Source organism: Sciurus carolinensis, chromosome 13 (assembly GCF_902686445.1).
Source record: "Sciurus carolinensis chromosome 13, mSciCar1.2, whole genome shotgun sequence".
In the NCBI taxonomy this organism is placed as follows: Eukaryota; Metazoa; Chordata; class Mammalia; order Rodentia; family Sciuridae; genus Sciurus; species Sciurus carolinensis.
In genome coordinates this window covers 20888292-20912397 of record NC_062225.1, presented here as the reverse complement: position 1 = coordinate 20912397, position 24106 = coordinate 20888292, and the positions used below count along the sequence as shown (strand labels likewise).

Here is a 24106-nt window from a genome sequence, read left to right as displayed (position 1 = left end):
CCACAAGTGCTCAAGTCCCTTATGTCAAATGGCATGATATTTGCATACAACCCATGCACATCTTCCTGATACTTAAACCATCTCTAGATCACTCATAATATCTAATACAACATAAACAGACGGTTTGCAGATGGTTGATATACTGAGCGCTTTAGTGAAGGACAAGAAAAATATCTGTACATGTTCAGTACAGATGTAATTTTTTCTCCCAAATATTTTTCATCTGAAGTTGGTTGAACTCACAGACACAGAGGGTTGACTCTAATTTATAAATAAAATAAATATACCTGTTTTGAGGGATGTGTGCTTGAACATTTTCTATGGATGTGGTATACAATCAAAAATAATTGGAGGCCACCTAACTCAAATGCTGTCAAAAACCTTAAAAGGCTCAACCAGACTACCTGTGTCCTGATGTAGATGAGGAATAGTCAGCTGTCTGCTGGGAAAGCCCTCTCAGAAAACTCTCTTGCATTTGGGCAAAATATAAATAAATATATATATATATATGAATGATCATGACTATTACTGTGTTAACCCACAATATGCACAATTCAGGCCACTGAAAGGCAAGAAGAGGCTGTAAAACAGCCCATAGCGTGTTCACCAATCTATGTCCCTGCAGAAGGGTGTCTGCTTCAAGGAACAGGTGTCTTTCACTAGTTCTCATAAAGGCATTATATGGATTCGCAACAGGCTTGCTCTCTCCTTTTTCTTTATTTGAATATAATTTTTTCATAATTTTGCACTTATAAATACAGTTGCCTATTTTGTCTTTGTCTAATGTGAAGTTTGAGAATCCCTAGAGAATTTCATCTGGGAAGAAGGGCAGAATGGAGTTGTGACCTCAGCAGGTGCGGCTCCCCAACACACAGTTGGGGTGAGGTCTTGAGCACTGAATATCATTGTCTGCCTGAGTCTCAGAGATGCCCTGGGGCCATCTGACTCAGTGAATCATTCCTTACAGGAAACGAAGAACTCATGCCTGAGCCCAGCTTCCGGTTGGGGCCAGACTTCTGCCTGTGTCCTGCGATGTCTGCCTCAAGCTTCTTCATTGGATCTCACCATCCACCGTAGAAGGTTCCACTTCACTCTGCCTGAGACCACAGTGGAATACAGGTGAGTACAGCAACAAAAAGTGATCACGGGTGTCCCCGCTCACCCTCATCTTCCTTCAAACCCCCCTGATTTACTGATGGTTCCCTGCAAAGTGTCCTTTCCTTCTTAGGGAGCAATTCTGCTTCCCCATCACCAGGTAGCACCAAGAAAAGGAGCAGAGTTGATCCCCTCCGGGGCATTCCTGATGCGCCTGGGGCCCTCAAGCATCAGCCTTGGGCTCCTTCATCGATTTAACAAATTCCTTGACTTCTTCTTCCAAGACCTTGTTCCTCCGCTCAACGTCCTCCCGGGAGCGCTCCACGTTGCGGAGACTGATTTCCAGAGCCGCAAACTTCTTCTTCTCCTTCTCCAGTTCTTCATTGAGCCTCACCACCTTAGCCCAGACGTCATAATTTTCCTTCTCCAGGCTGTGAGGAAGGGAAGAAAAGGATGAATGAAAAGGGGATGAATTCTAGACCCTTCGTGGCCCTTCTCCCTCACTCATTTTCCATTCCCAAACACAAGAGCTGATGGAACAGGGGCCCCTTATTGATGTCCTCCCTCTCATGTGAAGGTTCCCCAGTAAGCCTGAATTCTCAGAGCGTGTCTGAGCTCCACCTTTGTCATTTAACACCATCTTGTGACATTTCTGGCAAAACTGATTTTCATGTCATCTTCCGTTTTGTATCTTCAACCAGATAAAATCTTTGAGAGAAGGGACAATCTCTAATGTACACGTATGAGCACCTCTACAGCACTCTGCACCTGTTCTCTTCAAAAGAAACCACGGAAGGCCCACATATATTCCGGACTCCTAACACCTTTGTGCGCAGGATACTTCCTCATCCTGCTCCCAAGGATGTCTGGTTTAGAGCCTGCCCTTATTAAGGTCCTTCTGGGGGATCAAGACTTGGGAATCAAAGGGAACTACTCTTAGGGAGTGTGGTCCTGGAAGCGCCACCCCCAAAATTGAATCATGCTCCAGGTGAAAGATCTGAAGCTTTCCTGAATTATTGGAATGTATTTCCTTCCTTCCTTCCTTCCTTCCTTCCTTCCTTCCATCTTTTTCTTTCTTTCTTTCTCTCTCTTTCTTTCTTTCTTTCTTTCTTTCTTTCTTTCTTTCTTTCTTTCTTTCCCTCCCTTCCTTCCTTCCTTCCTTCCTTCCTTCCTTCCTTCCTTCCTTCCTTCCTTCCTTCCTTCCTTCCTTCCTTCCTTCCTTCCTTCCTTCCTTCCTTCCTTCCTTCCTTCCTTCCTTCCTTCCTTCCTTCCTTCCTTCTCTCTTCTCTCTTCTGTCTTCTCTCCTCTCTCCTCCCTTCTCCCTTCTTCCTTCTCTCTTCTCTCTTTCTCTCTCTCTCTCTCTCTCATTTTTGGACTGGAGCTTGAACCCAGGGGCACTCTACCACTGAGCCACATCCCCAGCCGCATTTTGTATTTTATTTAGAGACAGGGTCTTACTTAGCTTATGGCCTCGCTAAGTTGCTGAGGCTGGCTTTGAACTCAAGATCCACCTCCCTCAGCCTCCCAAGTCACTGGGAAGAATTTTCATTATTATTGGCCAAAATCCTAATACAGTCCCAAGTGTCCCCTGCCAGGTTATGCTGAATTAATCCTTAGGAATGAGTGTACACTTTCCATTTTTAAGTTAAAGGAAGGAATTTTAGTCCTATGAGGTGAAATTCAGATTGGATTGTGTGATTGGAAATTTGCTTCAGAGTTTCATTCTGTGGGGTGCTGCCTCCCTACTCTCCAAGTTCATATGGAGAACTGAGCTGCCATCAGAGCCCATGCCCACTCTGCGTGTAACAGGCCCTCTTCAAAGTCTTGCCTATCCTTATCAATCTTTTGATAGAACAAATCAGTCTCATTCCTTTTGGCTCTCTTATTATAAGTCTAGTTTTCTTCTCCACTTTCTCTGAACCCTTCTGGATTGGAAAAAAAAAAAAAAAAACCCAAGCAAAATACTGTGCTAGATGCTAGATCTTGAGTCCTGAATCCAGTGGGGAGGTGGAGGCTGGGTGGGCTCAGGAGCCTGGCTGCCCTAGGTTCAAATCCCAGCCCCAGCAATGATAAGTCATGTGACTTTCAGGAAGTTTTTATGTCTCCTGAACCTCTATTTCTTCTGGGAAATGGAGGTACAGGATTGCTGTGGGGGTTCCATGAAAAGATGTTTCTGAAGCACAAAACTTAGGGCAGACTAACTGCCAGGCTATTGGTCCTCCTCCCTCTGCTGTGGACAGGGCTCCCCTGACAGCTAGATTCACAGGACTCTGTTCTATTCAAGAGGAGCAGCCACCTCTGTGGCAGCTGCTTCTCTTTCTACTCTGGCAATGCCACTTGTGTTAGAGTGTGATGTGAGCTTTCTCTGAGGCTGTTCTGTCCACTGCCAAGATGTCACAGAAAGCTTATAATTCTACAGATGACCGATTACAGGTTCTCAGACAAAGGAGCTGCATTTCACTTCTAGACGGAGCTGTCTGTAGGGAACAATGGATGGGGGCTCGGAACAGTCTTCCTTTCAGAAAGTATCCATAGAAATGAAAACCTGATAATTCACACTTCAAGATCTTATGACTAGTGTTCACACTTAGATTGAGGTTTTCTCTTGCAAAGAATTTGCTGGCCAATCAGGAGTATCAAAAAGATTCCACAAAAATATTTTCTTTACCCCAAGGAATAAATTGTGGGCAAACATTTGGGAATTTGCATGAGATTGTAGCGCCAGCTGACAAACTGGCCTTCCACTTCTGTTTGGACCCTGCAGTCTGTGCTCAACAGAACCAGTGGGAAGACAAATCATTAAGTGAGGCAGAAACGGTCCAGTGGCTTCCATCTTAATCAGGCTTCCCGATGGCTGACAAAACCCTACTGTACCCTGGCCTCCTGTCCTTTTTCTGCCCTTCTCTGCTTCCAGGCACTTCAGCTCCTGGTGTGCACAAACCTGCCAGACCCGCCTGCTTCTCAGGCCTCTGCACCGTTGCTTCTCTTTCCCCATCTATGGGCCTGACTGTGTCCTCATCTCCTTTGGGCCTTTGCTTACATACCTCGTGAGTGAGGCCTTCCTTGACCACCCCATTTAACACTGGCACTTCTAATGGACTTCCTGAACTCTCCAACCTCCTGGCCGACAGCATTTCTACCATCTGACATAACATATATTTTGTTACACAGTTTTATTGTTCGTTTGTCCTCACAGGAAGAGAGCTGTCTATAAGCATAGGCACTTTTATCTATTGTTCGGTGCTGTTCCCAGCACCTGGATTGGTGCTTGCTTGGTCCACAGGCACAGGAGGTGCTCAAGAAATATTTGGAGAATTCACAAATGACAAGGACATGAAATATTTTTAAAGTTCTTCTTAACTCATTAAAGCCTGTTTACCCTTAAGGAACCACGATCTGGAGAATGTTGATGAAGCTGCTTAGGCTTAGATATTTAGGTTTTCATAAATCTAATCTAAAGGTTAGGTTTTCATTAATTTAGGTATCTCATTATTCCCTGAACCTTTTGACTTATTAGGCTCGATTGTTCCAGATTACTGTCTTCCCTAGAAAGTTTCATAATGTGAATTTTTTGGCAGATAAGGACAATGCCTATTGCTTCTCCAGGTGGAAATCAAGTACCGCCTGGCGCTCCTCTTCCGGTAACTTACCTTTTAATCTGTTCCTCATACGTTTGCTTCTGTGTTTCTATTTCCTTTCGGAGTTCCTGGACCTCCCTCTGCAAAGAGTCAATTTCCTCTTCTCCAGAGTTCTTTCTTGCAAGCCCAGTTTCAGAGTTTGTGCTGCCAAGAGGATCTCTCCTGGAGTCACAGGCAGGGGAAGAGAGTGCACTGGCTCTATCCCCAGGGGACGCCGGCTGAGCAGGGACATTATCGTAGGTGGAAGTCCTCTGGGAGTCTGAGAGGGGGCGCCAGTCTTGAGACAAGGCTCTCCGATGTCCTTCCCCTGCCTTAGTGTCTGATGAAGGTGACCAGAACTCATTTTTAAAGATCTCCACTTTGCTACTGTTGGCACCTTGAAAAGCTGATGTCAAGAAACATTTCCGGTTAGGGAGTGTTTGAGTCCTTTTTCGGGATTGTAGCTTCCAATCTCCTGGCTTTTCCCTGGGGGCTTTGCTGCTGTCCTGAAGCTGGTCACTTGGTTGTAGTCCAGTAGGGCTTGTGGCATCAGAGTCACTTGCCTAGAAAAAATGGCCATGGGTGTTACATGCAATTTTCCACCTGTGTGTTCTGCCCCTAAGGATTAGAGCCTTGCAAAAAAAAAAGAGCCACACTGTGACACTCTTAATTAGGAGACCATCTCTTAATTTGTCACTTTACTTGATGATCTGCATGGTAATTTTCCAAAAAGATATTGTACATAAGGAACTGGTCCATACTCTAGAGATGAAGTACTGGTTTAAAATCATTTGCTTGTTTGTGGTTAAAAAAAAAATCCTTTTATGAGCAAATGATGGGACTTCTTTCTATGACTCAAAATTCAGAAACCACAAAGAAAAGTTCAATAAATTCAATCAACATGGATTTCCAGGACCTCCAAAAGAAAAAAGAGAACTAAAACAAACAAATCACCATATGCTAAATCAAAAGCCAGATGACAAACTGACAAAAATACTGGAAATGTGTATCCTAGGCAACTCCCCCTGATATATGAAGGGGCTTCTCACATTGGCTACTCTCCCTTATCACAGAAAGCTTATACAGACTGAGAAGAAAAAGATGAACAATCAACATAAATATGAGCAAAGACAAGATTAGACAATTCATAGCGAAAAAACAATGCAACCAGCCCTTACATGTAGAAAAGATACTTAACCCTTCTTCACAGTAGGAGAAACACAAATTAAGATTACTAAAATACCAGTTATCACCTATCAGATGGGCAAACCCCCTAAATCTGTTGGTGAAACTGTAGAAAAACAGATTCTTTCATGCATGGCTTGTGGAAATATAAAATGACACAAACTCTAATCATTTTTATCAAAATTACACTATTTTTTATCCACTTATCCTCTGACCCAGCAATGCCACTTCTGGCAATTTAGCTCAGAAATATATCTGGCTGACTACAAAAGGAGTTAAGGTCAAAGTTATTCCCTGTGGCCTTCTCTGTAGTGTAAAGGGCTGAAAATAAGTTGTGCATCTACAGAGACTGGTTAAGTAGATTATGGCAATGTACAGAATGGAACACTATATACCTGCCAAAAATATGAGGTCATGTGAAGTAGCTGTTTACGTATCAACATGAAAAAGTCTCTAGGATATACCACTAAGTTAAAAAATGCAAGATACAGAGTAATGTGTACATGTGGAAAGAGTGCAGATGGAGTGGAAGAGAGAAATTATGCTATATTTTATGTAAAAAGAGATAACAATTTACATTCATGTCTTTATATCTGCACAAAGAAATACTGGAAGCATGAATAAAAAAACTAATAAAGGTAGGAAATACGGTGTGTGAGAATAGGTGAGAGAACAAGACTTCTCAATGCACATCTTTTTCCTCCCCTTTTGAAACATGTACATAAATTATATATTTTAAAATTAAAGAAAGAGAGAGAATTGAGCACAAAACATAAAAATGATAACATGAAAATCAGGGTTCAAGCTCCCTCTGTCTTCTAACTAATCATCTGCTTCAACAATACTCCTTGGAGTCAGAAGCATGTGGGTCCTGCAGTGGGAACTAGACCTAAATCCTATTCTACAACATTCTAGTGCTGCCATGCTGGGCCAACTGGTCGACCTCTCTGGCCTCAGGTCCTCCATCAAAAAATGCACCTGGTAAATTTTGTCTTACAATGTCATGGTGAGGACTCCAGAGGTGATCTAATTAAGCTTCCCAGCATAGGAGCTGGCCATCACAAACAACGAATAGTGGAAACTCAACAAATGAGCATAGCAACGGCTATTCTCAAAGACTGCTAGGGTAAATTTTTTGCACGAAATATGAGTATTTCTACATTGCAATTTTTTTTCAATGTTAGTAAGATGTCTATGTCCAGACAAATTTTATCTAAGAAAAGCCACAGCTACTATCTCTATCACTTTTGTTTTTTCATCTTTAAGAATAACAGTACTATAGGTGATTTAATTTATCTGGTCAATGAGAAATCTTATATTTATTTGTTGACCACACAGAAAAGATGAAGCTGCTACATAAAGTTCACATGTTATTTTTTAAAATATTTGTCCCTGTAGATATAAAAATAAAAATATTTGACCTTTGTAAATTATTGCCCTCAAACAGTCTACATGTTGGAATCTGCAGAGTTTTTAGACATTGGGAACGTGAGCTCCGGCTTTTCTGTACAAGTGGGGGGGCTGACATTGCTGAGACAGCTTATCAGGGGATGAGAAGTATTACACGAACACATTGCATACTCTGAGGAAGGAATCACGTTTCAGGGTTAGCGGGAAGCCAGTTCTCTCTGGACTTTCACACAGAACTTTCAACAAGTCTCACCAACATGTTTACAACATGGAATCTCTTTTTCCCCTTGAACTTCCCTGGTATGTGTTTGAACAGGTTTCTCTTTTGGAGAGATTTGCAGAAAGGATGGCATTGCCCAGATTTTAGGCACTTGGTACACAGGATGCCCGCAGTGGCCAAATGTTAAAGGAGGCCAGGATCTCAAGGTGAGTTTGGTGGACCTGCAGCGGCTGGGCACCCTGCCACAGCAACATCCAAAGCTGCCAGCTTGGCACCCAGAGCAGCTCCACACGAAATGACCCGGATTAAAGGAAGAGACCAAGGGAGACAGAAAAGTCTCTCTGCGTCTTACCGTGTTACTAAAGCTGTCTGTCCTAGAAATCGGAGGGTCTTCAGTGGCGTCCCAGCCCACAGAGCTTCGGGGCACTGGAGGTTTCTTGGGATCATTTTTCTGGGCAGGGGGTGACAGGGGTGCATCCTTGGACTTCGGGAAGAGGACTTCATGGTCTCTAATCATCATGGTCATCACTCTTTGGATCTGCGGAGTCCCTGAAAGAAAGAAGAAAGAGATCTGTAGTGCTGGACTAGGGGATAAGAGACAGGTGGTCTTCAACAGTTTCCAGCCATGGGATATCTCCAGGCTTGGCTTTGGAACCACGGGGCCCCAAAGAACCTCATTTTTCTCCTCTCGGGGACCCTTCTTAATTGCTTGGAGTAGGAGATTACTATGAAAAGAATGGTCTAGGAGGGTGGAAGAGGGAGCCATTAAGGTTATTTTCAGCCTATAATTCTTTGGATTCATTTCTGATCAGGAAAATAGCAATATTACAGAAGAGAACATGCAGACATCTTTCTCTCCTGATGTGGTCCTCAATGACGCCTGGTTTCTTACTGGACACGTATCAAATGTGTGCCGGGCACACTGCCTCCCTGTACCCACAGTATGTATCAGTACAAGACACAACCTCCGAAGTCTTCTCAATCCAGCAGCCTCTTTGTGAGCTGACTCACACAATGAAATCTTGTTTACTCCACCTGGCTAAGGTATTTCAGGAAGCACTAGCTATTTTCATGTCAGCCTATGATGCTGTGTGACCACGGGACAAGTTCTTGATCTCTCTCAGATGTTGTGGTTTGGCACATGGACGTCATTCCAGGCCTCCTTGCCTCACATCTGATTCAGATCAGATAATTGATTGGAAGCGCTTGGCAAAATTCAGAGCCCTGCACAAACATGAGGGTAGTGCTGCCATCGTTACTGCCCCTGGGCCTGCCTTCTGTGCAGGACCAGACTTGTGTACCTCTCATGATCACGGCAGGGTCTTCGACCTTCGACCGGATAAGATTCACACCAATCACAGTGGCCAGATTGTCCACGCTCATCTTGTTGACAGCACAGTTCAGCTGGATTTCATGTAGAAACCTGCAGGCAGCCAAGAAATCCCGAGGTAGACAACAGGAAGTTGCCAGGAGAAAGACCTTACAGGGACCAACGAGGTCTCTGCCTGATCTCAACTTTTTCCTTCGGTCTCAGGAACGGAATTAGCTTGCTCTGCCCACAAAAGTTTAGCTTTGGCCTGAAGGATCCAAGACTAAGCTGGGAGGAGAAATCATGAAGGATTACCCAGCCGCTGGAGGCCGGGTGGGTCTGGGGACATAGAATCACATAAGTGGGAGGCTGGATCCAGTTCAGGAAGTTAAGAGGTGACTAGAGAACTAATATGGGCATTTGACTGCCCTCCAATGGCTGGTCTCCCAGTCCTGAGACCCATCCCAACCACATCTCCAGAAGGAAAACTTTATCCCTGAGGTCTCAGGGACCGGAAGCCATGGTGCCTCCTCCCTCCCACCCTCCCCTCAGAGGACCACACAGGTGCTCTAACCCTTAGCAAGTCCTCGAAAACTGACAATTAACTTTTACCCATTCAAGGCATGAAATTCTCAGATACACTGTAGAAGAAATAACAACAAAAGCCTGAACAAATCTACAAGGTAATTCCTGGATACTTTTTCTAAAAAAAAAAAAATTAAAATGGATAGATGGAAGCAACATAACTCTACCATCATGTAAAACTAAAGAACTAATAAAAAAACTGAAATATATGATAGCAATAGTGCTAATCAGAGACTTGCCAAAACCTAGGACGTTTCCAAATATAAAAGATGAAAATAAAAAAGTTCTCCAAATATACAGATTATTAAATAAATAGTGATGTGTCCAAATGATGAAACATTATGAAATAGTATGGAGTCATTTATAATCCTATTTTATAATATAGGTAAATGCTCATAGCCCAAAAATAGGGCAAAAAAAGCAAGATGCAATTTAAAAATTTCAGTTTGATATAAAAATGTTCTCCTACATTTATATGGATATATGAAAAGATCCATCACAGAGAGAAACATCCAGAAGGAGAAGTGTCCAAGTGTTCATAGAGATTATTGCTAGATGAGGGATTGCGTAATTTTTATTTTTTATTTACAATTTGCTATATCTTCCTGGTTTCCAAATCAAGCAGGTAACACTTTTATGATCTGGAAACTACAACACATTATTTTTACAGAACAAAAGACAAAATTCGGGTGGGTCTGGAATAGCGACTCAGGTTCCCACTGCAGCAGACACATGTCACAAGGATGTCAAGCGGCAGGTCCCCAGAAAGGGCTGAAGGAAAACCAAAAGGTGGCCCAGAGTGAATGTCGGGGGTGTTAAGTTATGGTCCAGTGTCAGGAAGACCAGAGATAATTCTAGAAACATAAAGATTCTGGATTCTGTTGCCTGTCTCAGGACTCTGATGGCTTTGGGGCAAGCCTGAAGGAGGGAGCTTGTTCATTCTGTGTGCTCACCAGGCTTCTAGGGATCCTTGAAATTATCTTGTGGAAACAGGAAGCTCCCTCAGTGCTCTGTGAATAGAGCTGACCTTTCTAAATTCTGGGCCAGAATCTCTGCAATCCCAGAAATGGATCCTCCTCTTTTAATCAGGGGCTTCATTCTGATATGCCCCAAAACAGTAGAGTTGACACCAGGGACTCTCACCTGCAGATGTAGCTCAGAAGACTATAGTTGTCCCGGGGAAGACTGGAAAGCTGCTTCATCAATTCCTGCTGAGCCTGGGAAGAGATTTTAAACACCAGTAAAGGAGTCTGCCCACTTGTCAACAATGAGATCAGGCAACATAATTGGTGCATCTGTGCAGAAATGACACTTTGGCAGTCACTCCTCTTCCTATCCTTTTGGGAGTTTAAAAAAAAAAAAAAAACTTGGAAATAACTCTAAGTAATCTGAAAGTTGCAAAAAATAGCACAGGGTGTGTCAAAGGTTTTGTTATGGTGCATTTTTTAGTATCTGGAATTCTTCCAACCTACTCGCCCTTGACCTTGAGCTACTCCAAGGCCTAAACTATTTGACCATTCACACAACCACCATTGGCTTAATAAATGCTTGAGATGTAATGATCAATTACATAAAGAATTGGGCCACAGTCAAATATCTCAGAATCACTTTGAAAGTGAATAGGCCTGAGAAAGCTTAGAGTCTTTAGCCTTGCTGAGACCTGCTGGGACACAGGACAGGCTGATCAATCAGAGGGCAGATGCAGGTTTGGGCTGGTCAAGCTCTGTGATGACAGTGGATATCAGGAGTGGTTGCTGGAGAAAAGCACGTGTCAGAAAGAGGAAGGACACGAGATCTTTGTTCTTTTTAGCTGTTGGTGGGGTCTGTAGTCACTACCTATGATATCCTGCTTATGAGAGTGCACAAATTCATGTGAGACCCAAATACACACTCATAAAATCTGAGCTGCTCTCCTAGAAAAGACTCACCGTGTAGCCTTGTCAGTACAAATGCAGCCTCGTGGTGTAGACCCTCTGATCCAGAGTGCCTGCTTCTTGATGAGATGCCTCTTGTCAGCTGAGTCCTCCCTCCAAGCAACCACCCCTTCCATATTTTAGCCAGTGAGAAAGATCTTGGTCCCTTAGTACTGCCAGATACACATCACTATAGACATAGAGACTTTCAAAATATGTTGAGATTGGGAGAAGTCAGGAGAAGCTGGTCCGATGAAAGAAAGTTCAGGGGTTGGAGTCTTGTCAAGGCCGCATCTGACAAGTCTCCCATACTCTCCCTAGAACTGAGGGGTGGGAGGTCACCTGAAAGATCTATCTTTTTAGCCCAATTTAAAAATTTTTTCCATAACATTTAATTAGTTTCACAAAGGTGAGCAGATATATCTGTATAAATCAAGACCTCACATCCTCTTCTCCCTAACCCCACAAAATTCATAATTTACGTACAAAATACATGAGATCATGTGATCTAATTTTTACAAGGAAAAACAGCTGTAATGGCCACAGCAGGTTAGCCACATCAATATTGCTCTCTTCCTGTCCCAATTTTGAAATGTAAAATAGCCTTTCTATCCATGCTGAGATCTATTCAAACCATGAGGCTCCCCACTGTCAGTCAGGATGGAAATTCTCACAGATATTTTAAGTGGTTAGGACACTATCTCTTCATTCACTCGAAAAATTCATTTAAAAAAATATATATATTCTGTGGGGGTGAACTTCAACAAATGCTGAGGTAGAGCAGAAAATTAACCCCCTACACCAATATTCTTTAAAAAGCCACTCACTGTATCATATCCCTTAGTCCTCAAAGCAATCCTGGGTATTGTGGATATTATGAAAATTATCTCAGCCTGTGCGGTCCAATATAGTTGCTTTTTGCTACATGTGGTTATTTAAATGTAAATAACTTAACTTAAATTAGGAATTTGGTTCCTCAGGTACACTAGCCACATTTCAGTGACTAGGGGTTACCATAATGGACAGTGCAGATACATAATGTTTCCATCATTACAGAAAGTTCTATCGGTCAGAGAAAGTAAACCAAATCTCATAGAATATTTGCCTAAGGGTAAAATCATAGTTAAGTTCAGGTCTTCATTAGAGGTTTTTCTGTGCACCACTTTGCCAGAGAGAGCTTTAGAATAGGTCATGCTAAGTCAACCTAGTTAAAGGGGATACTTAGATCCCCACATTAACAGTGTAGCACAAATATATTTATGGCCATTTGGTATTCAGTCTTGGTTAAAAAAAACATGAGGGTTTTATTACTGTTAGTTATGTTGTTGATTAGTCAGTTGGTTTACTAATATGTGTGGTGGTCGTGAACTATAAGATCTCTATGGAGATAATTTACATAGGATCAAAAGTCCTCCTGGTGGTGAACCTATATACTCTCACTATGAAGTTGCAGATGGCGATTCCAGACCTGCAGTCAGCTATCACAGAAAAAATCACAGCAAAGCTCCCTGTCCTTCCTTTCTCTAGTAGTGCTTTCTTCCAGCCACCACTCCTGATATCCACTGCTGTCCCAGAGCTCGACCAGCCCGAACCTGCATCTGCCCTCTGGCTTGGTCAGCCTGTCCTTGTGTCCCAGCAGGTCTCGGCAAGGCTCCAGAGCTCCAAGCCTTCTCTGGTCTGTTCTCCTCTTCTCACTATTTTAGAAGTGATTCTCAGATAACTGACTTTGGTGCATTACCTCACTGGGTTATTACACTAGGGAAGGTTGAGTACTGGCCACCCTGATTGACATCAACTGCCGTTTTGCTGCTGAGAAAGACCCAGTTTGACAAAGCATCTCAACAAAGGGTGTGGGGTCCCCTGACTCACTGCCTGCCAGCAGAAGAGTGTTCAGGAAACCAATTGCTTTCTTCTAAAGCAAGACAACTGAACCAAGGAGACACAAACCTTTGCTTCATCTGCATTCATAAGCTGCCCGCAGAGCAGGAAGCCCTCATACTGACTCCAGGGAACCACAGGCTCTGGGAGGTCTCGGAGATAGAGCTTTAACAGCGAGGCTACAGTGTGTACATCTGTGTCTCTGAAAGAAAAAAATAAAAAACATTTCTTGAAAGGGAAACTCCAGAAGGCTCCTCACCTCCACCCTGATGGCCTACTGGGTACAACCAGAAGTTCCGGGGGATGTGTGGCAAGGCGTAGAGTACACACATTGTGGCTTATTCCTCCAGGAACACAACCCTGAACACTTCCCCCTCTACTTCACCCAACTGCCTCAAAGTTAAATTCAAGGCCCACTTTTTCATTAAACCATTTTTAATTATTTTGTCTTTATTGCTTTCTTCTTTCTTCAAGTCAGACTTAACAATTTGCAATCTCGTTTCTAATTTTGTATGTGATAACTAACTCCTTTATATCTTTGACTCAGTGACTTCTTCAGTCTCCCAGAGTACTTAAAATAATTCTCAGATTCATTCATGTGTTTCTTCAATAATCCATTCAATGGATAAACAACGAGAAACTTTTTTGTTTTGTTTTGTTCTTGTCCAGCAGGAGGATTTTAATAGTAAACCCAAGAGACACACAGGCTCCCTGACCTCACTGGCCACAGAGCTAGGAGGACACCAGCGTTACCAGGTCCTTACAGTGCTGTGTGGTTACTGCCATGAAATGGGAAGTCCAGGACCCAGGAAGTGTATGGACTCAGGAAGTATATTGTATAAAAGTACAGAAAAGGAGACCCAAGCCAGGGTTGGAGAGTCGTAGATGAAGGAGCACCTCTGAGAAGTGGCAAGGAGTTACACCATGAGGCAGGTGGCATGTGGCTGGAGGGCATGGAGAGGAGGTCCCACTTTAGGAGCTGAGACCACATTCAGATGACTGCATGAAAGAGACACTGGCTCTGTGCTTCAGCTTCTCTGTTTAAAGCAAAGGTTGGCACAACATAGCCTGGGAGGCAAATCTGGCCCAGCACCTGCATTTGTGTAGCCTGCAAGCTGAAAATGAGTTCTGTGTGTTTAAATGGTTCACTTTCTTGGCTGCTCTGTGGCATGAAACCAAGAAAGCAGGCAGGCAGCTTCTCAGCAAGGTGGGTGAACTACAAAAGGGGATGGGGGGACTTTACTGGAATTTAAAAGTGGACACTCAAAGCAGATCGGGGACTCAGGAGGTTGGATATAATAAAATAAGGAAAGATCCCAAGTACCACAGCGACTGCCACCGCCAGAGTCACCAGACAGAGTGGTTCCTCCACAAGCAAAGTGGAAGGATGAGGGAATTAAAGGAACCTGCATTTTTAGGAGGCCCGAGGTGTGTCTGGGTATGAAGAGTTTAAAGATCAAGGACATTGCCCGACTGAACTGAAAGGCATGCTGCACAATATCCTTGTGCCAGAAAGAAGCTGCCAACTCTCCTGGGGTGTGCGGAGGACAGAGGAAGGAACCATTTTGCAGACCCAGTGAGGGGATCAGCAGCTGCCAATTCCTGGCAAACCCAAATTTGGACTGAAATACAGGCCTGGCAAACCCATACTGCATGACAGATAGTGTGCCTAAGTGACCAGGAGGAAGTCAAGCATGGAGAGGGGTTTACACAGGGGACAAGTGGTCATGGAAACCCACCCGGCTCTTCCTCTCCTCCTCTAATTCAACTGCTTGCAGGACTGGCTGGGAGAGAAGTGTCTGGCCAGGAATTCAAAAGGGTGGGAGTGGGAGAGACTGAGTATGGAAACTGAACCCAAGACCAGGAAACATGGGGTCCACAGGTGAGCTAGTGGACTAAGACTGGGCTCCTCCACCATAAGAGTGGAACCCAAGGGCAATTCCTGTGGTGCAGTCTTCCAGCATGGACCAGCAATTGCTGGGCCCAGGAGGAGTGCAATTTAAAATCTGCAGACCAATCAGCTTTCAGCATGAGCCTGGGGCCCACCTAAATGCAAACCTTGCCTCCAGGAATTCTGCCTAGGAAATTACCTTGCTCCCTCTAGCAATCCAGAGGGTGGGGCATCAGGATCCAGACAACCTCACCTAACACTGCTGAGAGGAGAGGCTGAGAATCTCTTGAACTCCAATGGAAAGAATGCTTTAACTTTTCATCAAGATTTTTTTTTCTCTCTCTCTCTCTTTCTTTCTTTCTTTCTTTCTTGTCTCTGTTTAATTGTGACCTTAATTGTTCATGGACATTTATACATACTCATATTTTTTTCTCATTTTCGGTTTTTTTGAAGTTAGTTATTTTTCATGGATCAGGTTTTTGAGGACTAGGATGTTTGATTAGTATATTTCAGTTTTGTACTCTTTGATTTTTATTTTTAAAATTTTCACTTTATACATAATTTTCTCTCACCTATCAATTTCCTTTGACTCTCTCTCTTTTCTTCCACTAACAGTCAATCTCTACTGTTTTCTCTTTCACTCTTCCTTTAATTTTTCACTTCTACCTTCTCTCCTACTCCCTCATAATCATCATATTGTATATCACATCTGTTCTCTCCCTGTTCACCATTCAAAATTTTAAGCCCTTTTGCAAACTTACTGTTTTTATTGCCAGTGATAACAGATCACATTGTTTCTGTTTAGTATGACAATTAACACTGTAGACTTCATAGCAGGAACTGTTTGGTTTAATGCTGTATGTTATTTGCATTGGCTGTTATTATTATTTGTCTCTGCGTAAACAGTGAGGTACTAGAAACATTCAGGGACATTATAAGTCTACAGGGTAGAAACTCTACTGCCTCAGGTCTGTACTGTTAGCTGAGTCACCACACAAATAACATGAAAAAGCAAAGGGAACACACCACCTTAAACAAACCAAGATACTCCAGTAACAGAATCCATCAACACCACAGTGGAAGAAATGTCAGAGAAGGCGTTTAGAATGCACATAGTTAAAATGATCTGACAGGTAAAGGATATAAGGAATAAAAGCAGAGAGAAGAAACAGGAAGAGAAAAATCACTTCAAGAGACAGAGATTCTGAAAAAAAAAATAAGCAGAAATTCTCAAAATGAAGGAATCAATAAGCCAAATTAAAAATTCAATGGAAAGCATCACCAACAGATTAGACCACTTGGAAGACAGAACCTCAGGCAATGAAGAAGAAATATATAATCTTGAAAATAGAGTTTACACAGAGAGATGTTAAGAAACCATGAAGAGAACTTCCAAGAATTATGGGATAACATGAAAAGTCCAAATGTAAGATTTATTGGGATAGATGAAGGCACAGAGACACAAACCAAAGGAATGCACAATCTTTTCAATGACATAATATCATAAAATTTCCCAAACTTGAAGAATGAAATGGAAACTCAAATATAAGAGGCTTACAGAACCCAAAATGTACAAAATTAGATAAGACCCACATCAAGGCACATTATAATGAAAATGCTTAATATACAGAATAAGGATAGAATTTTAGAGGCTGCAAGTGAAAAATATCAGATTATATGTGGGGAAACCAATTTGGATCTCAGCTGATTTCTTAACCCAGACCCTCAAAACTAGGCGTCATAGAATAACATATTCCAAGCTCTCTAAGAATATTGATGCCAGCCAAGAATATAATACCCAGCAAAATAAAAGCTTCAGATTTGAAGATGAAATAAAAACCTCCCATGATAAACAAAAGTTAAGGAATTTACAACTAGAAAGCTTGCACTACAAAACATACTCAATGTTTCATGAAAAAGAAATGAAAAATAAAAGTGAAAACCAGCAAAGAGATGAACTACACTAGAAGAATAGTCCATCAAAGGAGAAACTAATTCAAATTAAAAACCAGAAATAAAAATGACCAGAAATATCATATCTCAATAATAACCTTGAAAATAAATAACCTAAACTCATCAATCAAAAGACATAGACTGGCAGACTGGATTAAGAAACAAGACACAGGGCTGGGGAGATAGCTCAGTTGGTAGAGCACTTGTCTCACAAGCACAAGTCCCTGGGTTCAATCCCCAGCACCACAAAAAAAAAAAAAAAAAAAAAAAAAAAGACTCACCTCATAGGCAAAGACATCCACAGACTGAAGGTAAAAGGATGGGAAAAAACATATCATTCACATGGATCTCATAAACAAGCAGGGGTTTCTATCCTCATATTAAAGTGGACTTCAAGCCAAAGTTAATCAGAAGGCCATTTCATACTACTTAAGGGAATATACATCAACAAGACATAACAGTTGTAAATATTTATGCCCCAAACAATGGAGCATGTACATACATCAAAAAAACCCTTCTCAATTTCAAGAATCAAATAGACCACAACACAATAATATTGGGTGACTTTAACCCACCTATCTCACCTTTGGATAGATCTTCCAAACAAAAAATGAATAAGGAAGCTAAAGAACAAAAAAATACAATTAATAATTAAGATTTAACAGACATATATAGGATATTTCACCCATCAATGACTAAATACACTCTCTTCTCAGCAGCACATGGATCCTTCTCTAAAATAGACCATATTTTAGGCCACAAAGCAACACTGAGCAAATATATATAAAAAAAAATAGGGATAATACATTCTATCAAATCATAATGGAATGAAATTAGAAATCAATGATAAGCTAAAAAAATAGAAGCTACTCTAACACCTGAAGACTAAATAATATGCTATTGAATGACAATGGATAGAATAGTAAATCAGGAATGAAATAAAAAATACTTAGAGGATAGTGATACAGCATACTAAAATATCTGGGACACTATGGAGGCAGGGCTAAGAGGAAAGTTCATTGCATTGAGGACTCGTTAAAAGATTAGGAAGTCAACAAATAAATAGCCTAACATTACAACTCGAATGCCTAGAAAAAGAAGAAAAAATCAACACCAAAAGCAGAATACAGGAAATAATCAAAATCAGAGCTGAAATCAATGAAATTGAAACAAAAGAAACAATCCAAGAAATTGACAAAACGAAAAGTTGGTCCTTTGAAAAAAAATAAATAAAATTGATAAACACATATCCAAGCTAAAGAAGAAAGTTCAAATTACTAAAATTCACAATGAAAAAGGAAATATCACAATGAACACTACTGAAATACAGCTGATAATCAGAAACTATTTTGAAAATTTATACTCTAATAAAAAAATTGTGAAGATATTGACAAATTTCTAGAGACATATGAGTTACAAAAGTTGAATCAGGAGGATGGACGTATAAAATTTAAACCGATCAAATTCAAACAATGAAATAGAAGATGCTATCAAAAGTCTGACGACAAAGAAAAGCCCAGGATTGGGTGGATTTGCAGCTGAGTTCTACCAGACCATCACAGAACAAATAGCAATCCTTCCCAAACTATTCGATGAAATAGAAAAGGAAGGAATCCTTCCAAACTCATTGTATGAGTATTCATTCATATCTAGTTCATTCCAGTATCACCCGATACCAAAACCAAACAAAGACACATTGAGGAAAGAAAATTTCAGACCAATATCCCTGAGGAACATAGATGCAAAAATTCTTAATGATATACTGGAAAATCACATACAAAAACATAATTAAAAGATACTGATCAACTGGGGTTCATTCCAGGGATGTAAGGTTGGTTCAACAAACAGAAATCAATAAACATAAGTTATCACATCGATAGACTTAAAGACAAGAATCACATGATGATCTGAATAGATGCAGAAAAAACATTTGACAGAATTCAGCATCTGTTCATGCTCAAAACACTAGAAAAACTAGGGATAGTAGGAACATACCTCAACATTGTAAAAGTTTATCTGTGCTAAACCCAAAGCCAACATTATTCCAACTGGAGAAAAGTTGAAAGCAGTTTCTCTAAAAGCTGGAACAAGACAAGGATGCCCTCTTTCACCACTTCTATTCAACATAGTCTTGGAAACTCTAGCCAGAGTAATTAGATGAAAGAAATTAAAGGGATATGAAAAGAAGAAAAACTTGAACTATCCTTATCTGCTGATGACTTAATTCTATATTTAGACAACCAAAAAATTCCATTAAAAAAGTTCTAGAACTCATAAATGCATTCAGCTGTGTTCCTATATATCTGTGATGAATCAACTGAAAGAGAAATTAGGAAAATTATCCCACAATAGCCCCAAAAACAAAATGAAATAATTGGGAATCAATAGCAAAAGAGGTGAAAGACCTCTACAATGAAAACTACAGAACACTAAAGAAAGCAACTGAAGTAGACCTTAGAAGACGGAAAGATCTCCCATGTTCTTGGATGGGCAGAATTAATTAAAATAGCCACACTACCAAAAGTGCTACATGAATTTGATGCAATTCCTATTAAGGATCTGATGACATTCTTCATAGAAAGAGAAAAGGCAATCATGAAATTCATTTGGAAAAATAAGAGACTCAGAATAGCCAAAGCAATCCTCAACATGAAAAGTAAAACAGGAGGCATCACAATACCAGACCTTAAACTGTACTACAGAGCTGTAGTAACAAAGGCAGCATGGTATTGGCACCAAAACAGACATGAAGACCGACGGTACAAAATAGAAGACAGAGAGACAAACCCACATACATAAGGTTATTTCATACTAGACAAAGGTGCCAAAACATTCAATAGAGAAAAGATAGCCTATTTGACAAGTAGTGCTAGGAAAATGAGAAATCCATATATAACAAAATAAAATTAAACCTCTACCTCTCACCCTGCACAAAACTCAATTCAAAGAGGATCAAGAACTTAGACGTTAGACCAGAGACCCTGCACCTAAAGGAAAAAAAGCAGGCCCAAATCTCCATTGTGTCGGCTTTGCAACCGAATTCCTCAATAAGACTCCTAAAGTGTAAGAAGTGAAAAATCAAGAATCATGGGATGTTATCAAACTAAAAAGCTTCTTTACAGCAAAGGAAACAATCAAGAATGTAAAGAGAGAGCCCACAGGATGGGACAAAATCTTTCTCACCTGCACCTCAGATAGGGCATTAATCTCCAAGATATATAAAGAACTCAAAAGCTAAAAAAAAAAAAAAAAAAAAAGTTTAACATCAAAAAACAAATAGCCCAATCAACAAATGGGCAAAGGAAATGAACAGACACTTCATAGAAGAAATACAAATGGTCAACAAATATATGAAAAAATGTTCAACATCAGGAGCAATTAGAGAAATGTAAATTAAAACTACACTGAGATTTCATCTCACTCTAGTCAAAATGGCAATTACCAAGAATACAAGTAGCAATAAATGTTGGTGAGGATGTGGTAGAAAAGGTACACTCATACATTGCTGGTGGGACTGCGAATTTGTGCAACCACTATGGAAAGCAGTATGGAGATTCCTCAGACTACTTGGAATGGAACCAACATTTGACCCAGTTATCCCACTACTCAGCATATACCCAGAGGATTTTAAGTCAGAATACTATAGTGATACAGCCACATCAATGTTTACAGCAGTTCAATTCACAATAGCTAAGCTATGGAACTAACCTAGGTGCCCTTCAACTATGAATGGATAAAGAAAATGTGGTCTATACACACAAAAGAATATTATTCAGTCATAAAGAAGAGTGAAACTATGGTATCTGCCAGTAAATGGATAGAACTGGAGACTATCATGCTATGTGAAATAAGTCAATCCCCAAAAACCAAAGACCAAATGTCTTCTCTGATATGCAGACGCTAACTCACATTAGGATGGGAGCAGGGGGAGTTGTGGAGGTTCACTGGATTGCGCAAGTGGGAGTGGAGAGGAGGGAGGGAGGATTGACATGGGAAAGATAGTAGAATGAATCAGACATAACTTTCCTATGTTCAAATATAAATACATAACCAGTGTATTTCCACACTATGTACAAACACAAAAATGGGAAGTTATACTCCATGTATGTATAAGTCAAAATTCATTCTACTGTCATGTATAACTAAAAAGAACAAATAAAAAATATTAAAATAAAGAAGACTATCTCATGATAGGTGAAAATGATATGAAATTCAATTCCAGCACCTATAAATGTAATTTTAGATGAAAACAGCCACATTTATGTATTGTCTTTGTTTTCTTACTGTAAAAGCATCACACACTAATTGTGACAATGACCATTTAACTATGAAACCTAATATTTAATATGTGGCCCATTAAGAAAAATTTTCACACCCATGGCTTACAAAGGCTATTGCATTTATTTTGCAGAGCAATGAGGGGAAATAAATCTTAACCTACCATATACAATCATGGGTTGCTTATCAACAAGGATGTGTTCTGAGAAATGAGTTATAAGGCAATTTAGTCATTGCGTGAACATCACAGAGTGTACTTCCACAAACTTAGATGGTCCAGCCTACTGTATGTCTAGGCTATTTGGTTTACACCATTGTATATCTGGTCTTTCATTGACCAAAACTTTATGTGACAATGTGATTGCATTTGAAGCTCATTAGTGAGGACATGTTTATTCCATGTTGATGAAAACTGGCATTCTTGGGAGGAAACCCTGGAAGTGTGTTGAAAAGCTGCGATGTGGTAAGAGGTACAGGCAACCTGGGCATCTCCTTGGTTTCAGCAATGGGGATCATAGATTAGACTGGATGGGTGCAACTCCTGTACAAGGGGGGTGGATTTGGACAGGAGAAGGAAAGAGGCAGCTGAGGCAACGGAAAGAGGATCACCCATCGAGTACCTGACTGTAAAGCGACGTCTTGGACTTTTGAGGACATTTTTCGTTTTGGTTTTGCTCTCCATAGTCTGTTATTGGCACTGTCTTCTGAAAGCCTCCTCTTTTGCAGTTTGTGAACTTTCTACCTCAACAAGAGAACACAGCTGGCCTGGAGCCCTGTTTACACCTCATGGCTGCCCTCAGGAAATCTGGGGCTGGTGGGGGGGACCATTCCCCTCACAGGGGGATTCTGAAAAATCGTGTCCTGCTGAGTCACAGTCTAAAAATGCCTTTAGGCGAAGTCAGGCATACTATTCAACATACTATTGTTGAAACACAATGAGAGGTTCCCGAGAAAAACGGCAGAAAGACAACCAGCTGACAAGCTTCAGGGAAGTCCTGCAGCCGCAGCCTCTAAATGTTCCTATGGGGCAGTCCGCCCTGTTCTCTTTATTAGAACCTAGGGACTCTGGTTTGATTGAGGCCTCTCCTTCACCCCACATCCAATTAACCTCCCAAATCCCCTCCATCCTGGCAGGTCAGGTGCACCCTCGGCCCCAGCCCTTTCCTCTCCCTGTCCTGCTGCAGAAGTTCATTGCCTTTTCCGGATTCTGTGCCAGCCTGCTCTCTGGTGTCCTGCCTCCAGCACCCTGTGCCCTACACACTGTCCACTACCTGTCATAGCCCCCAACACAGAAAGCACACCCACAGACTGAAGGAAGAAAATGAAGAAATGAGAAAAACAGCATGAAAAAGAAACTGGATCCTTTGAAGTGAAACAACAATAAAAAAGACAAACCTTTTGACACAGTACATTCTCCACCATACCACGGTCTGTACCGTCAGCTCAGTTCTTCCATGCTTCTACCCCTTCCCAAAGGGTGGCTTTAGGGTAGTTCCCAGCTCTCTGCTCTACTCCTGGACGTCACTTATCCCAGCAAGGCTCTGATATAAATAACAGCCCACTCTCTTAATTGTGTCAAAATTCTGTCCCAAATTCTGACTTGTGAACAGAACAAAAGGCGGTTCTCAGAAGCGTCTGTGCAGGGCCCGTGGCTCTGTCTGCCCTCTCCTCTCACCCAAGCCAGGCAGAGGAGAGGCCCACGCACCTGTCAAAGGAAGGCCGCTCCCCAGCATCAAAAGCATCTCTCAGCTGCTTCACCAGGTTGTCCTGGCCAGGCAGGCGGAAGATGCCCTCCTCATTCACGCCGTGCTCGAGGATGAACTCTGCACACTTCTCCACCAGGATGGGCACCAGGTGGGGGCCGAACTTCTGTTCATAGGCCACGGTCTCATCCAAGCGCTGGCCGAACACCGCTGGAAAGAGAACAGAGCCCATCATTCTGCCCTTTCCTCAATCAACTGACGGATCCAAGTGCTCTGCCTGGTTTTCTGTGTCACCTGTGGCTTTAAAGAATTTAGTGTCTCACACTAAGTGAGATAAGCCAATCCCAAAAAACCAAAGGCCAAATGATCTATCTGATAAGCCGATGACGATACATAACAGGGGGCGGCAGGGGGGCGGGCAAGAATGGAGGAAGGATGGATTATATAGAGGAAAAGAGGGGCGGAGAGGGGGAGGAAAAAAACAGAATGAGACAAACATCACGACCCTAGGTACGTGTGTGATCACACAAATGGTGCGACTCTACTTCATGTACAACCAGAGAAACAATAGTTATACCCCATTTGTGTACAATGAATCAAAATAAATTAAAAAAAGAATTGAGTGCAATGATACTAATCAAGACATGGGAGACAAATTACTCATTATATTTCCTGAAACTCTAAATTTGGGGAATGAAATTTGGGGCAGTCTCTGTCAGTTATTTTTCTATTGACCCACACATTTATATATTTAAAACAACAGCTGGAGTTTACCCAGTACTTGAGTGCTAAAAATGGTACCAAGCACTTTGCACACATTTATTATTTAATCTTCTACCCATTTTACGTTAAAGACACTGAGCTTCAGAGGTGCTAGTGAACTTTGGCACAGGCAGTATAAGGCATGGCACTGTCAAAATTCAAGCCCAGACAATAGACTCCTGGGAATGTACGCACTGAACCATGACAGCAAGCAGGCCCTTTGGAATTCCGCTTGTGTCACAGAGCATTAAAGCATAATAGCCACACAGCATTGTCTCATACTGTGCTAAACCTTTGTGACATTTAA

At 41.5% G+C, this 24106-nt stretch overlaps 1 protein-coding gene across 4 annotated transcripts in view; it reads right to left on the bottom strand.

The window, feature by feature from the left end:
• Positions 1-243: 243 nt before the first annotated feature.
• Arhgap25 (Rho GTPase activating protein 25) overlaps positions 244-24106 on the bottom strand; it is an 84741-nt gene continuing 60878 nt past the window's right edge. For 3 of the 4 annotated variants that reach the window (XM_047523197.1, XM_047523199.1, XM_047523200.1), the window contains 7 exons: positions 23040-23247; positions 13282-13414; positions 10565-10638; positions 8829-8950; positions 7880-8076; positions 4746-5275; positions 244-1526 (listed from right to left, as the gene is read on the bottom strand). In XM_047523197.1, the coding sequence (XP_047379153.1) occupies positions 1319-1526; positions 4746-5275; positions 7880-8076; positions 8829-8950; positions 10565-10638; positions 13282-13414; positions 23040-23247 (1472 nt within the window). In that variant the 3' untranslated portion in view covers positions 244-1318. The remainder of the gene's footprint in view (positions 1527-4745; positions 5276-7879; positions 8077-8828; positions 8951-10564; positions 10639-13281; positions 13415-23039; positions 23248-24106) is intronic. The other variant, XM_047523198.1, reaches the window with a different exon arrangement.